Below are 12,712 nucleotides of genomic sequence, written 5' to 3' on the forward strand. Positions count from 1 at the left end.
AAGATGTCCCTGTGACCCGCATCCTTTGATACATTATGCTATTGTCATTTGCAAGACAAAAAAAATATGCAACCTGGGTAAAGATTTGTTTTCCTTCCTGGGCAAGTTTGTTGGTGAAAATGCAAGGTTTGTTAAAAAGTTATTTTGAATGGCATCTTCTTCCTCAAGATCAGAAAGTGTATCAATACTCCAGAAAGGGATAGTTGTGCCCTGTAGGTTAAGTGTCCAGAGGACTGGGCCTTAGTGTTTTGTTCCCTCTGCATCCACACATTCCCCCTGCATGGGCATCATGGTGGCTAGTGATGCCTTTCCAGTCGCCCACCAGGTAATTTTAGAAAATGGCTTTCTAATTATGCTAGGTCTCTTTCATCAAACAAGTTGTATAAATATAAATTTTAGCCTTTAAAAAAAAACAATTCTTTTAAGCAAAAACAATTATGTGTGTGTATCCAGTTTCCCCAATTTCAGATTTTCTAGAGCAGAAAAGCTGTCTTATTTCCGATTGAACTCTGGAGTTGGAACAAGAGAGGCTAGACTAGTATGCATGACTGCCTTTTTCAAACACCTGGAATGATGAAACTGCCACAGGGATCAGCACATGGGCAACAGTTAATAGTATGAGTTCTGTCTTGCCTAAGATGATGCAAAAGTTTACTTCTGGAATAGCTCTCTGTGAAACCAGCCAATGCTTATAAAATAGCACACACATTAATGTTTTTTTTCTCTTTATCAGTTTACTAGAAATTTATACTAAGAGTACAAGAATATACAAACTCTTGCTGTTCCTGCTACATTTATGAAAAACTGTACTGTGTTCTGGTCCCACTCTCTAGTTTGCTATATTCACAGTTCATTTTGAAATGTTTCCGTACTAAACATTAGACTGTATTAAATATTAAAGTAGGCACTGGCCTATGGGCCCCCACACCTTTAGGGGCTCCAGACTGGCTCAACCCACCCACCCACCCCAGTTTTCCCTCTTCTTGCAGCCCTCAGAGCCTGTGCATGCAACTGAGCTGTTCTTTGTCCAACTTGCTTGGTGTGGCTGCTGCTGGTGGTGTCACCAAGTTTGCCTCTCTCTGCCTCTCCCCCACAGCTTTGTCAGATGGGGTTTTGAGAAGGTGCCTGCAGCCTGCAGTGGGGGCCACAGGCGGCAGGGTGGGCTCTCTGACTTTGAGATAATTTGCAAGGGGGCCCCTTTGACTGCCTAGGAGCCTCCATAGGATTTAATCCGGCACTGATTAAATACAATACAGTACTGTTTCTAGAAGGGTGTAAAAAACCCCAAAATCTAACCAGTATGCTCTAAGTCTCCAGCTATCTCACCTTTCTAGAGAAGAGGTCTTTTACCATGATCAGTAACCGTATTTGTTAATGCACACATACAGTCTCATGAATGTATACCTACAATTTCTTCCGTTGCTGTTGGGCCCATCCATGACACTTCCCCAAATGCAGGCGATGTGGCTTCATGTATGTCAACTATGAACTTTACGTGTAGGATAGTTTTGGTGCTATTGGCATAACAACATTTCATAGTATGCCAAATACATGTACTCTGCTCCAAAACTCTGCACATGTTCTGGATTCCGTTACTGGAATGGGAACATTTCCCAGATCAATTATGTAGTCAGATACAAAGCGTCCCACGTGTCATTTGTACAGCAGGTTGTGAACTGGGGGGAATATTTCCATTTGCACTGTGATGCAAATGTCCACCTCCAGTCCCTCTTGCAGGCTGTATGCACACTGTTGTACATAATTGTATTAGAGTAGGGCAAGATGGTTTAAAAAGCAGAAATCTGGGTTCAGAGAGATGTTCTTCCCATGCTTAGCCACCCATCTGCATTTTATTTACTTTATGGAATGGGGGGGGGGAGTATACCCAGAAATTATATTGGGGAGGGGCAGGGGAGAAATATAAGCCTACCATAGATAAGAATCTTTCCTCTAAATGGTTGCAATGGAAAAGAAAGTATAAAAATCTATTTGGTTTGAACAAGCATAAAACAGCAGAACATGATCTTAGTAGGACTATGAGTTTTAAAAACCTAAATGGCACACTTAAGAGAAGCCGTGTTGGATCAGGCCAATGGCACATCTAGTCCAACACTGTCACACAGTGGCCAAAGAAACCAGATGCCATCAGGAGGTCCATCAGTGGGCTGGGACACTAGAAGCCCTCCCACTGCTCCCCACCCCCAAGCACCAAGAACTCAGAGCATCACTTCATGAGAAAGCATTCTGTTGGGTCAAGAATACCACATATGGTGCTCTGTTTATATATGGAAACCTTTTAGACCCCACTTGCCACAACAGCCACCTCGACCCTACCCAACAAAAGTAAATAATAATCATGGTTCTTCCAAAGCAATACCTGTGAGATCTACAGGATGGGCCTGCTGTTGTTTGAAAGGGCTGACCCTTTACCCTTCTTTATCATGGCCATCTACACTAATTGTTTTGGAAGCTGTAGCAGACCAGGTTAAAACTACTTTCTTTGTTATGCTTGAGAAACAGGAGGAAATTACTGGGAATATGTACACCAGAGGTTTTAGAAATGAAGCTTTCACAGGTCATTCATTGGCTCATACTAGGAAAATATCCAAGTCCTTTGAGTTAACCGCACACCTCAAGTGCTTTTCTTTCATTCATTCATTCTGTGCAGCTGGAATGATCTCCATAGAAAAGAAGTGATGCATGGCAGCAAAGACTGGCATACACAATACCTTACGGTGCTGTCCAATGCAGAAAACAGGATGTGGGGCATCATCACAACAAGATTTGTTAATGATCAATAGTTTAAATGGTTTCTTTTAAGTTATAGAAATTCATGGAGGGTAGTTTCATCCATAGGTACTAGCTGCAATAGATAAAAATGGACCTTCCACCTTCGGAGACAGGATTCTTCTGAAGAAAAGGCATCAGGGTTGGCTGACTCCATCATACCATCATCAGGTGAGAGTCTTAGTAGCATCTGGGTGGTGTTGGGGTTGATGGATCTCTGGTCCAACCCAGCATAGCAGTTCCTCTGTTCATGATGGCAGACTTGATGGAGCATCAGCTTGAACTAGCATGATGGGCCTCGTGCAGGCAAAGTTCCTGTGGGCATAGCTATGGCTTCAGTGTGCCATCACGCTGGCGGGCTTGTTTTCTTATCTGTGACTAAACAAAACAAAAAACAGCAACTGTTTTTAGATAACTGTGAATTCTGAACAATGTCTAATAATGTTAGACACGTAATACTTATAAGAAGAGCTGGACCTGTGAAGACTTGTGCAGAAGGGGAGTTCCAATCCTCCACCCCCATTGTCCTGCTTTCCCACCTTTGCTATTGTTTCTTTTCTGCAGTTCTGGCTATTCCTTCCCCTCTTACTCAATCACACACATCTCAGTCTGTCCATAAAATGTAAACTGCAAGCTTTTGCATCCTTAATTTTCCACAGGACAGAGAAGGGAGAAGAGATTCGAACTGCAAAGCAGCCAGTCTCAAATAGCAAAGTTCAGGGGAAGTTGAAGAGTACAACCCCCCCCCCCCACACACACACACCTCTCTTCTGCATAATTGGGCCAAGGCAATTGAGGCTGCACAAGCTGGTAAGTTGCATTTTATGGATCCAACCTAGATTCTTCTGTGTGCAAAGCAGGTGCTCTACCACTGAGTCACAAGCCCTCCCCACTCATTCAAGGGGCCATCGGCAGTGCTTTTTGACGAAGTACAAGGTGCTGCAATTGGGAAAATAAATTGTGGGTGCTCAGACTAATATGCAGAATCTCTGTCTGGATTTTTTTGTATGCCAGTTTATATCCACAAATATGGTCATTTTCTCTTCTTTTTTTTTCAATTCCAATGAGGCCAGAATAGAAATTTAGCTTGATCCGTTGTCAGCAGAAAATGCTGTCTGTCATTGTTAACACACAAGCTGAAGAGTTAAGTAATGTTCGCTGAATCTTGTGACACATCCATTTCCTTACCAGTTTCCATTGCAATATCTTGATCCACTCATCTGCTTCTACTCCAGTCTTTGCGTAAACATAATATGTCCTCAGTGGGAATACTAAACTGTTTAAAAATAATAATAATAAAGACATTATATCACAAACAACTAGTAGTTGTATTTAATTATTTAGGAATTTTGTAGGCTACTGCTCTATAGTCCTACAAGTAAAAACAACACCCTAAAATAACTAAAACACAATTTATTACTAATATAAAAAGAAACAAGCCATTGGCATAAAAACAACATGAAACAACCACTGAATGCCCTAAAGCATCCATAAAACAGTCCTCAGACTAGAAGCAGATCATAAAGCAGAAAGATTTTTTAAAACCTTTAGTTAAAAGACTAAGTCAATGTAAATGTTTCAGCTTAGCACATGACAATATGGTAGGCATCAGGTGACCCTGAAGAGGGGACAGAAGTCCAAAAGGTGAGATGCCACCACTGAAAAGACCCTTTTTCTAGTTGCCACCCACCTCGTCTCTGCAGGTTGGGGCACAGAGGTAAATCTTAATCCAGCAAGCTTGCGAGGTAAATCTTGTGAGGTTACCATGAAAGGTAAATTTTAATCCAGCCAGCTGAACAGAACAGGAAGAACCAGTCCTTCATGTACTCCAGCCCCAAGCCCTTTAGGGCCTTAGAGGTAAGGACCAGCACTTTGACTTGTGCCTGGAAACATTTAGAACTGCTCAAACCACTCTAGTGAGCAAGAAGTTTTAGTCACAATGGTGTACATAGCCCAACTAGTTAACCAAAGTAGAGGGAAGGAAGTGTGAGTAATAGACAAACTAAAGGAAACAAACTGAACTGAATAGTATAAGGGTTGCATTATACTTTCCAGGCCAATTCAACTGAATTTATGACTAAATATTCATCAACATTCCAGAATGAGGTGGGTGTATGAGATGGTGGCTCCTGAAGTAGGTGTGCATGTGGGGAATCACAATTTTATACATTCTTATTTACTAATAAATGATGAGCCCTGTTCTATGGGGGAGGTAGGCTTCCCAACCCTCCTGCTCTGGCAGGAGATCCCAGGATTTACACCCTCTTCCCCCGCTCTCAAAAAAACCGGAAGCGGGGGGAGGGGGGAAACAGCGCCAAGGAGCATGGCGAGCCGCCCCATCTCGGAGCGGGTGATGCCGCTGCGTTGCTGCCGCCTCTTCTCCACTTCACCATGGCTGCTCCTCCGAGATGGGCTCAGGCTGGGCCCATCTCGGAGGAGCAGCTGGGATGGGGCAGGGCCCGCTCCGCCTCTGAGGTGGAGTCAGGGGTGGGGGGTGGGGGCGGGCCAGGAGCGTGGCGGGCCGCGAGTCTGGGTCCTTCTAGGAACCGGACTCGTGGCTCGCCGTGCTCCTGGCCTGCCTCCACCCTCCCCTCCCCTTCTCTGGTTTCGCCTTGGCTGCTCCGTGGCTGCTCCTCCGAGATCGGCTCAGGCTGGGCCCATCTCGGAGGAGTGGCTGCGGTGGGGCGGGTAAGAGGCGGCGGCAGCGCGGCAGCGTCGCCTGCTCTGCTCCGCCTCTGGGGTGGAATCAGAGAAGGGGAGGGTGGAGGGAAGGAGTTCAATTGTGCTTGTCACACCCTTGCTCCTAGCTCCACCCCAGTGTCTCCTGGCTCCACCCCCAAAGTCCCCAGATATTTCTGGAATTGGACTTGGCAACCCTAGGGGGAGGGCAGTCAAAAATTGTATTTAATAAATAAAGGGGGAGAATCTGCCAATGCAAAATTAGTGACAGAAGGGAGAAGTTCTGCCCATAAGAAATCACTCAAAAATATCATTCGTTTTTCTTTTCTTGTTCTTTTTTTTAGAAGAGGACTGTCTCTTTAAGTTTACTAAATAGAATGCTCTGTTAAATGAAAAAGTCTGCAAGACTCCTGTTAGGTATGAGAGAAAAACTAAAGGCATGCATGAGACACCAGAAGGGGTGGACTGTAGGAAGTGAATTCACTTAAACCCCAGGGATTCAAACTAGGGTTGCCAAGTCCAATTTAAAAAATATCTGGGGACTTTGGGGGTGGAGCCAGGAGACTTTGGGAGTGAAGCCAGGAGACTTTGGGGGTGGAGTCAAGATCAAGGCTGTGACAAGCATAATTGAACTCCAAAGAGTGTTCTGGCCATCACATTTAAAGGGATGGCACACCTTTTCAATGCCTTCCTTCCATAGGAAATAATGAAGGATAGGGGCACCTTCTTTTGGGGCTCATAGAATTGGACCCCCTGGTCCAATCGTTTTGAAACTTGGGTGATACTTTGGGAGAGGCACTAGATACTGTACTGAAAATTTGGTGCCTCTGCCTCAAAAAACAGCCCCCCCAGATACCCGCAGATCGATTCTCCATTATTTTCTATGGGAATAAATCTCCATAGGGAATAATAGAGTTCCCAGCAGACATTTCCCTCCCCTTCCCCCGCTTTCTGACGACCCTGAAGTGGGGGTGGGGGAGGACCTCCAAACCGGGGGATCCCCTCCCCCCACCTGGGGATTGGCAACCCTAATTCAAACAGGATTCACTGTAGTTACAATCAGCTTTGCTAGATTGTTATTTATACTTTTGGCTCAAATGTGTATCTTATATGCTAAATATTTAACATATTTCAAAGCACATTCTGGGTAGGAGTTTGACAGTGGTAGATGCTTCAGAATATTTTCAAATGGCCAAGGTGCATTACAAATGTAAGGGAAATGCCAGCCCAGAGAGAAGACAACAAAACTAACCCCTGTCAGAATGGGGTTGATAGTGTCTGCTTGTGGAAGGCTGTTAGTTGAGAAGAAACAGGAAGATTTCTCTGCAGTATTCAGAGTAGATTATGAAAATAAGAACATAAGAGAAGCCATGTTGGATCAGGCCATTGGCCCATCCAGTCCAACACTCTGTCACACAATGGCCAAATAAACCAGGTGCCATCAGGAGGTCCATCACTGGGGCCAGGACACTAAAAGCCCTTCCACTGCCCCCCCCCGGCCGAAGCACCAAATGGGCAAGCTGGGATGGCACTGCAGAAAGCTGAACATTCCCCAAAGCATTTAATGACCTCCGTTAATAAACTGTTTTCATAAATGCAATTTATGAAATTTCTGAAGACAAGCATGAAGACAGACACTGGGTGGGGGGTGGGGGGACTTCCAAGTTTTATTTATTAGGCCACAACTTACCAAAAACAATTGACTTTTTCCTGTGAATAGTCAAACTGCACTGCTGTGCATTCTGTTAAGTCTAGTGCTCTGATTGGCTCTGTGGACTAGAAAATAAGTTTGGTTTTGAAATAATCATTCTTTTGAAGAAAAAAAATGATCAGAACCTTAAATTCCCAAAATAAAAATGCCAAGGAATATGTAAGGCCATGACTGCCTCATTTTATGAAATTTTCATTTTGTACGTTTGTTGCTTTGATGTTCGTCTTTGTGTGTTTCATACACACACACACACACTTCCAGGAATTTTCACATTTAAAAGAAAAATTCTTCTCTCCAAGCTCAGTAACTCTGGATTTGTGCAACTGTAAATCACTCCCTGAAGTGGGCGAAGGGCTTCCAAATCAGGGGATCCCCTGCCCCCAACTGGGGACTGGCAACTTTGTTGTGGGCATAGCCAATTAGGCAAAGCTGGCCAGAAGGCAGCTTAGGGTGTGCCCTTCCAAGCGGCAACTCTCCGTAGGATTGCCAACTCTGGTTTGGGAAATTCAGGGCCAGATTAACAATTAGGCCAAGTTAGGCTTCCCAATCCCCAGATCCCAGCGGGGGATCCCCAGGTTTTACAGGCTTCCCCCCACCCCCGCTCCCAGCCAGCTGGCCGGTGGGGGAAGCCCCGCCCCCTCAGCCACCATGCAGCTCTAGGTCTTGGGCAGGTTTAGAAACCTGCAAACAGGTCCATTTCAAAATGTGTGTGTGTCTCTGTGCCTTTAAAGCTGAGCAGGAAGTACTTCATGGGAAGGGTCAGCAACGCTTGTTTTGCTTTCGTTTCAGAGCAACTGTGTGTGTTTGTGAGAGAGAGAGAGGGAGGGAGCAGCACCAGACCCAGTGAGTGGGTGAGAGAGAGAGGGTCGCCAATCCACAGGTTTGGAGGCCCCCTCTCCCCCCCCCCGCTTTAAGGTCATCAGAAAGTGGCGGGGGGGGGAGGGGAAATGTCTACTGGACACTTATTCCCTATGGAGAATGATTCTCAACGGGAATAATGGGGAATTGATCTGCAGGTATCGGGGGCTCTGGGGGGAGTGTGTTTTGAGGTAGAGGCATCATATTTTCAGTATAGCATCTAGTGCCTCTCCCCAAAATACCCACCAAGTTTCAAAACGATTGGACCAGGGGGTCCAATTCTATGAGCCCCAAAAGATGGTGTCCCTATCCATTATTTCCTATAGAAGGAAGGCGTTTAAAAAGATGTACGGTCCCTTTAAATGTGATGGCCAGAACTCCCTTTGGAGTTCAATTATGCTTGTCACACCCTTGCTCCTGGCTCCACCCCCAAAGTCCCCAGATATTTCTTGAATTGGACTTGGCAACCCTAAGCCGAGTAGGCACTGGCCTATGGGCCCCCATGCCTTTAGGGGCCTCGGACCAGATTCCCTCCCCCCCCCCCCCGTTTTACCCCCTGCTTGAAGCCCTCCCAGCCTGTACATGCAACCAGCAACTGAGCCGCTCCTTACCCAACTTGCCTGGTGTGGCTGCTGCTGGTGTCGTTGCCAAGTTTGCCTCTCTCTGCCTCTTTCCCACAGCTTTGTCAAAGGGGGTTTTGAGAAGGTTGCAGCGGCTACAGTGGGTGGTGGGGCAGGCACTCCCACTCTGGGATAATTTGTGAGGGGGCACCCGAGATTTTGACTGCTTTGGGGTCTCCACGGGGTTTGATCTGGCACTGGGGACATTCCTGGAGATTTGGGGCTAGAACCTATGGAGTATGGGTTTGGAGACAAGATGGAACTCAATGGGGTATAACGTCACAGAGTCCATCCTCCAAAGCAGCCATTTTCTTCAGGGAACAAACCTCTGTTGTTCAGTTCCCCAGGAGAAAATGAGTGCTTTGGAGGGTGGACACTATGGCATTAGTAACCCTAGTGGACTCAGATGCAGGGAACAGCACTTAGTTATCAAATCAAGCTACTCTTGCATTTACCCCACGCACTCCATGTTACTTATTTGTTTAATTATTAGATTAAATGTCTAACCCACCCTCCCCATAAGTGGGCTCAGGGTGGGTAAGAGCAAGCAAAATAAACAACAAGCCATTATTAAAACAATTAACAAAATACTTCAAGATGGCAGAATTCATTAGCCCCAAGTGTCTCCCCACTGGAGTGAATAGATGACGAATACTCCTGTGGGCAGGAAGGAGTCATTTCAGCATGGAAGCCAGTGATGGTGAATTGTCCACCACCTCAACTAAAAGCCTGGTGGAACAGCTCCATCTTACAGGCCCTGCAGAACTGCAACAGACCCCATAGGGCCCTGATCCCAAGTAGGAGCTTGTTCCACCAGATAGGAGCCAGGACAGAGAATGCCCTGGCTCAGGTTGGGTCAGAGATAACCAGTAGATGTTGATTCGTGGAGCGTAAAGCTCTCCAGCAGGTCTATGGGAAGAGACAGTCCTTCAGATATGCTGATCCCATGCAGTTCAGGGATTCCAACACACTGCCAACCTACCCCATGTTACACACATACTACCCACACCCAGGGGTCATTTTGCAGAAAAATAGGCGGTGGAGCTCATCCAGGGATTCTTATGCAGCTGCACATACTATTCAATGGACAAGTAGGTGGAACTCTCAGAAGGAGGAGGTGGAACTCTCAGAAAGGTTCAGGAGCTGCGCTCCTGTGAGCTCCCACTGAATCTGAGGCCTGCCCACACCCCATGTTAACTGACAAGCAGTGGATAGAAATGCCTGAACTCCCCAGAGTATATGTGAACCATGTGGTATACAGAGGTCAGGAATGTTCTGGAAGTATAAAAGGAAAGAAGTTTAAATAGGATTGCCAGCAGGCCTAGAGAAAAATGCCCCATCTCTTTAATAGAGGCTTGATGTGTAGAAATGGACAGCTGGTGGTGCTTTTCATGGTATGGAAGCAACTCCATTTCCTAATACTCCATTAAACCTCTAGAAAAGGGATAGGACATTTTTCTCCAGGCCTGCTAGCAACCCTGGGTTTAAATGGCAGTCCCCAGAATTGCCATCCTTGGACTACTGGACCCCAATGTTTTTTAACACCCAGCTTTACTGGCAACAAAGATTGTTATACTTCAGGTGCAATACTCTCACTCACCGTCTGGTCTTTATAATATTTCAGCTCATTCCTATGCAATGTAAACCACCTGGTTTTCCAGTTCTGAAAGAATAACACCCCACAAGAAAGGGAAGATGATGACTCTGGATTTTACATTTTAAATAAAATCTAAAAGGACACACGACTGTGAAAAAATAAGCAGCCTGAAGATTTTAAAAAGCAGAAAAGCCCCAAACAAATGCCTACTGCTACTCAAATACCAAAACTGGACCTGAATTTAATCCCAAATTTAAATGTGATGGTCAGCAGACCTTGGGGGACAGCATATCCAATCTGCACATATCTCATCTTTTCATGGCCAGCTGCAAAGTGAGCGGTCAGTCAGTTGAAAGACACATTGCATTGTCTCATACTTAGAGGAAAGCAATGTTGTAAGCTGCTTTGGGCTTCCATTGGGGAGAAAAGCGGGGTATGTATATACATAAATATATACATAGAGTCTTCAGAGGGCAAATATCCTCAGAAATATTACACACATTGCAGAACACCAGGGCTTTTTGTGTAGAAAAAAGCCCAGCAGGAACTCACTTGCATATTAGGCCACACCCCCTGACATTACCATTGTTTCACACCAGGCCTTTTTGTAGGAAAAACCTGGCAGGAACTTATTTGCATATTAAGCCACACACCCTGATGCCAGCCAGCTTGAACTGCATTCCTGTGCATTCCTGCTCAAAAAAAGCCCTACTGAGCACCATTGGTAACACTGGTTAGAAAGCAGTCATGGTTGGGATTCCAGTTGCTTTCTGTATTTCTCCCCCCTTCCTTAATGTCCCATGCATGGAAGAACCAAAGTGGTGTCATAGTGTGCTGGACTTGAACTTGTGGGGTTCAGGTTTAAGCCTCCACTCAGCCATGAATGTCGTGTTTGGGACGACTCAGTGTTTGGGGCTGGACTACTCTACTGCCAGACTATTCTACCTTAATGAATTATTGCAAGTATAAAATGGAGACGAAAACCATATACACTGCCTTGAGCTCCTTGGAGGAAAGACAGAATGATAACAAACTAGGACTTGATATTTCAGAACGTACTTTCCCAATCCTATATACATTTCCCTTGTGTTGCCTCCAGCTGTGCATGTGCCCTAACAATTTGGCATTATAGGCTGGGCAGAAAACACCCGCGGTATCTCTTACCTTAACTATTTTGCCTTGTTTGGTCAGATAGCCTTCTTTTGTTCCGAGCTGCAGTGAAAGAGATAACAGAGGAGGTAGAGGAGGGAATGGCAGAGGACAAGGACAAGTAAACCAATTACTGACATGAAGCAAAGTACAGCTTTCCTCTTTATCACCGCTCACTTTTTCTTTATAACTGTGTTATTGTATTTCTGGCAAGAGTATCAGCTCTTTGCCTGTACAGGAGGTAAACATGTAAAGTCATTCCATTAACTCCACTCTGTTGAAGGGTTCTTGGTTATCCTGTGAGATTGCTTCAGAGCTTTCCAAGAATGTATGAGGTTACCTTTTAACTAATTTCCCAATACAGGTAAACTTTTTTTTCTTGCAATAAGATGGCCCTAGATGGTAAGCCAAGCCTTTTTGGCCAACCAATTTCTGTATCTCTGGGTTGGACCCAAGCATGCCTGCAGCATTTGAAAGCCTAATATGGGTAATTTAAAAATGTTGCAAGGCAGGACAAGGTGCTGTTATTTCGCCTCTCCTGCTCCCTGCAACTTTACTAATGCCAAAATGAGCCCCTGATCATTAATAACAAAGGGGTAATTTTAAAGTCCCTCCAAACCCCAACCAAGGGCAATACTTGCTCTGCAAAGAATATAAATTCATGGCACAGAGTGGTAGAGCTGCAGTACTGCAGTCTGAGCTCTCTGCTCACGACCTGAGTTCGATCCCAGCAGAAGCTGGGTTCAGGTAGCCAGCTCATGGTTGACTCAGCCTTCCATCCTTTTGAGGTCGGTAAAATGAGTACCCAGCTTGCTGGGGGGAAAGTGTAGATGACTGGGGAAGGCAATGGCAAACCACCCCATAAAAAAAGGTCTGCTGTGAAAACGTCGTGATGCAACGTCACCCCAGAGTCAGAAATGACTGGTGCTTGCACAGGGGACTACCTTTCCCTTTTAAATTTTGAAAGGACTACACTTAGTACATACATAACATTTCTGATTTCTCAGAGTATTTCCCATACATTTCCTGAGCAACGCTAACAAGAACCCTAGGAGGCAGGAAAGTGTTACTGGCCCATATTGCAGGTGGGTTGCTGACTAAGGCTGATCTGTAGCCCCTGACCCATTTGGATTTTAGTATCCTGAAGCTTCCCAGTGGTGGTGGGGGGTGGGCTCCCTCTGGGAATCCTACCCCCCCAGGGAAAGTGCATGCGCAATACATAGCCTCTCCTCTCCCGGTGTAGTGAACGCCGCGTGGTCACTGTCTGGCTATGCCTGGCAGATGGTCACTGCAATGGCCTCTCCTGCATTA

At 45.5% G+C, this 12,712-nt stretch overlaps 1 protein-coding gene across 1 annotated transcript in view; it reads right to left on the minus strand.

Moving 5' to 3' along the window:
* Nucleotides 1-2,650: 2,650 nt before the first annotated feature.
* DAPP1 (dual adaptor of phosphotyrosine and 3-phosphoinositides 1) overlaps nucleotides 2,651-12,712 on the minus strand; it is a 35,053-nt gene continuing 24,991 nt past the window's right edge. Inside the window, exons 5-9 of the mRNA XM_060247344.1 lie at nucleotides 11,417-11,464; nucleotides 10,256-10,318; nucleotides 7,157-7,242; nucleotides 3,976-4,063; nucleotides 2,651-3,165 (exon numbers count right to left, since the gene is read on the minus strand). Of these exons, the coding sequence (XP_060103327.1) occupies nucleotides 3,115-3,165; nucleotides 3,976-4,063; nucleotides 7,157-7,242; nucleotides 10,256-10,318; nucleotides 11,417-11,464 (336 nt within the window). The 3' untranslated portion in view covers nucleotides 2,651-3,114. The remainder of the gene's footprint in view (nucleotides 3,166-3,975; nucleotides 4,064-7,156; nucleotides 7,243-10,255; nucleotides 10,319-11,416; nucleotides 11,465-12,712) is intronic.

Source organism: Heteronotia binoei, chromosome 9, assembly GCF_032191835.1.
Source record: "Heteronotia binoei isolate CCM8104 ecotype False Entrance Well chromosome 9, APGP_CSIRO_Hbin_v1, whole genome shotgun sequence".
Taxonomy (NCBI): domain Eukaryota; kingdom Metazoa; phylum Chordata; class Lepidosauria; order Squamata; family Gekkonidae; genus Heteronotia; species Heteronotia binoei.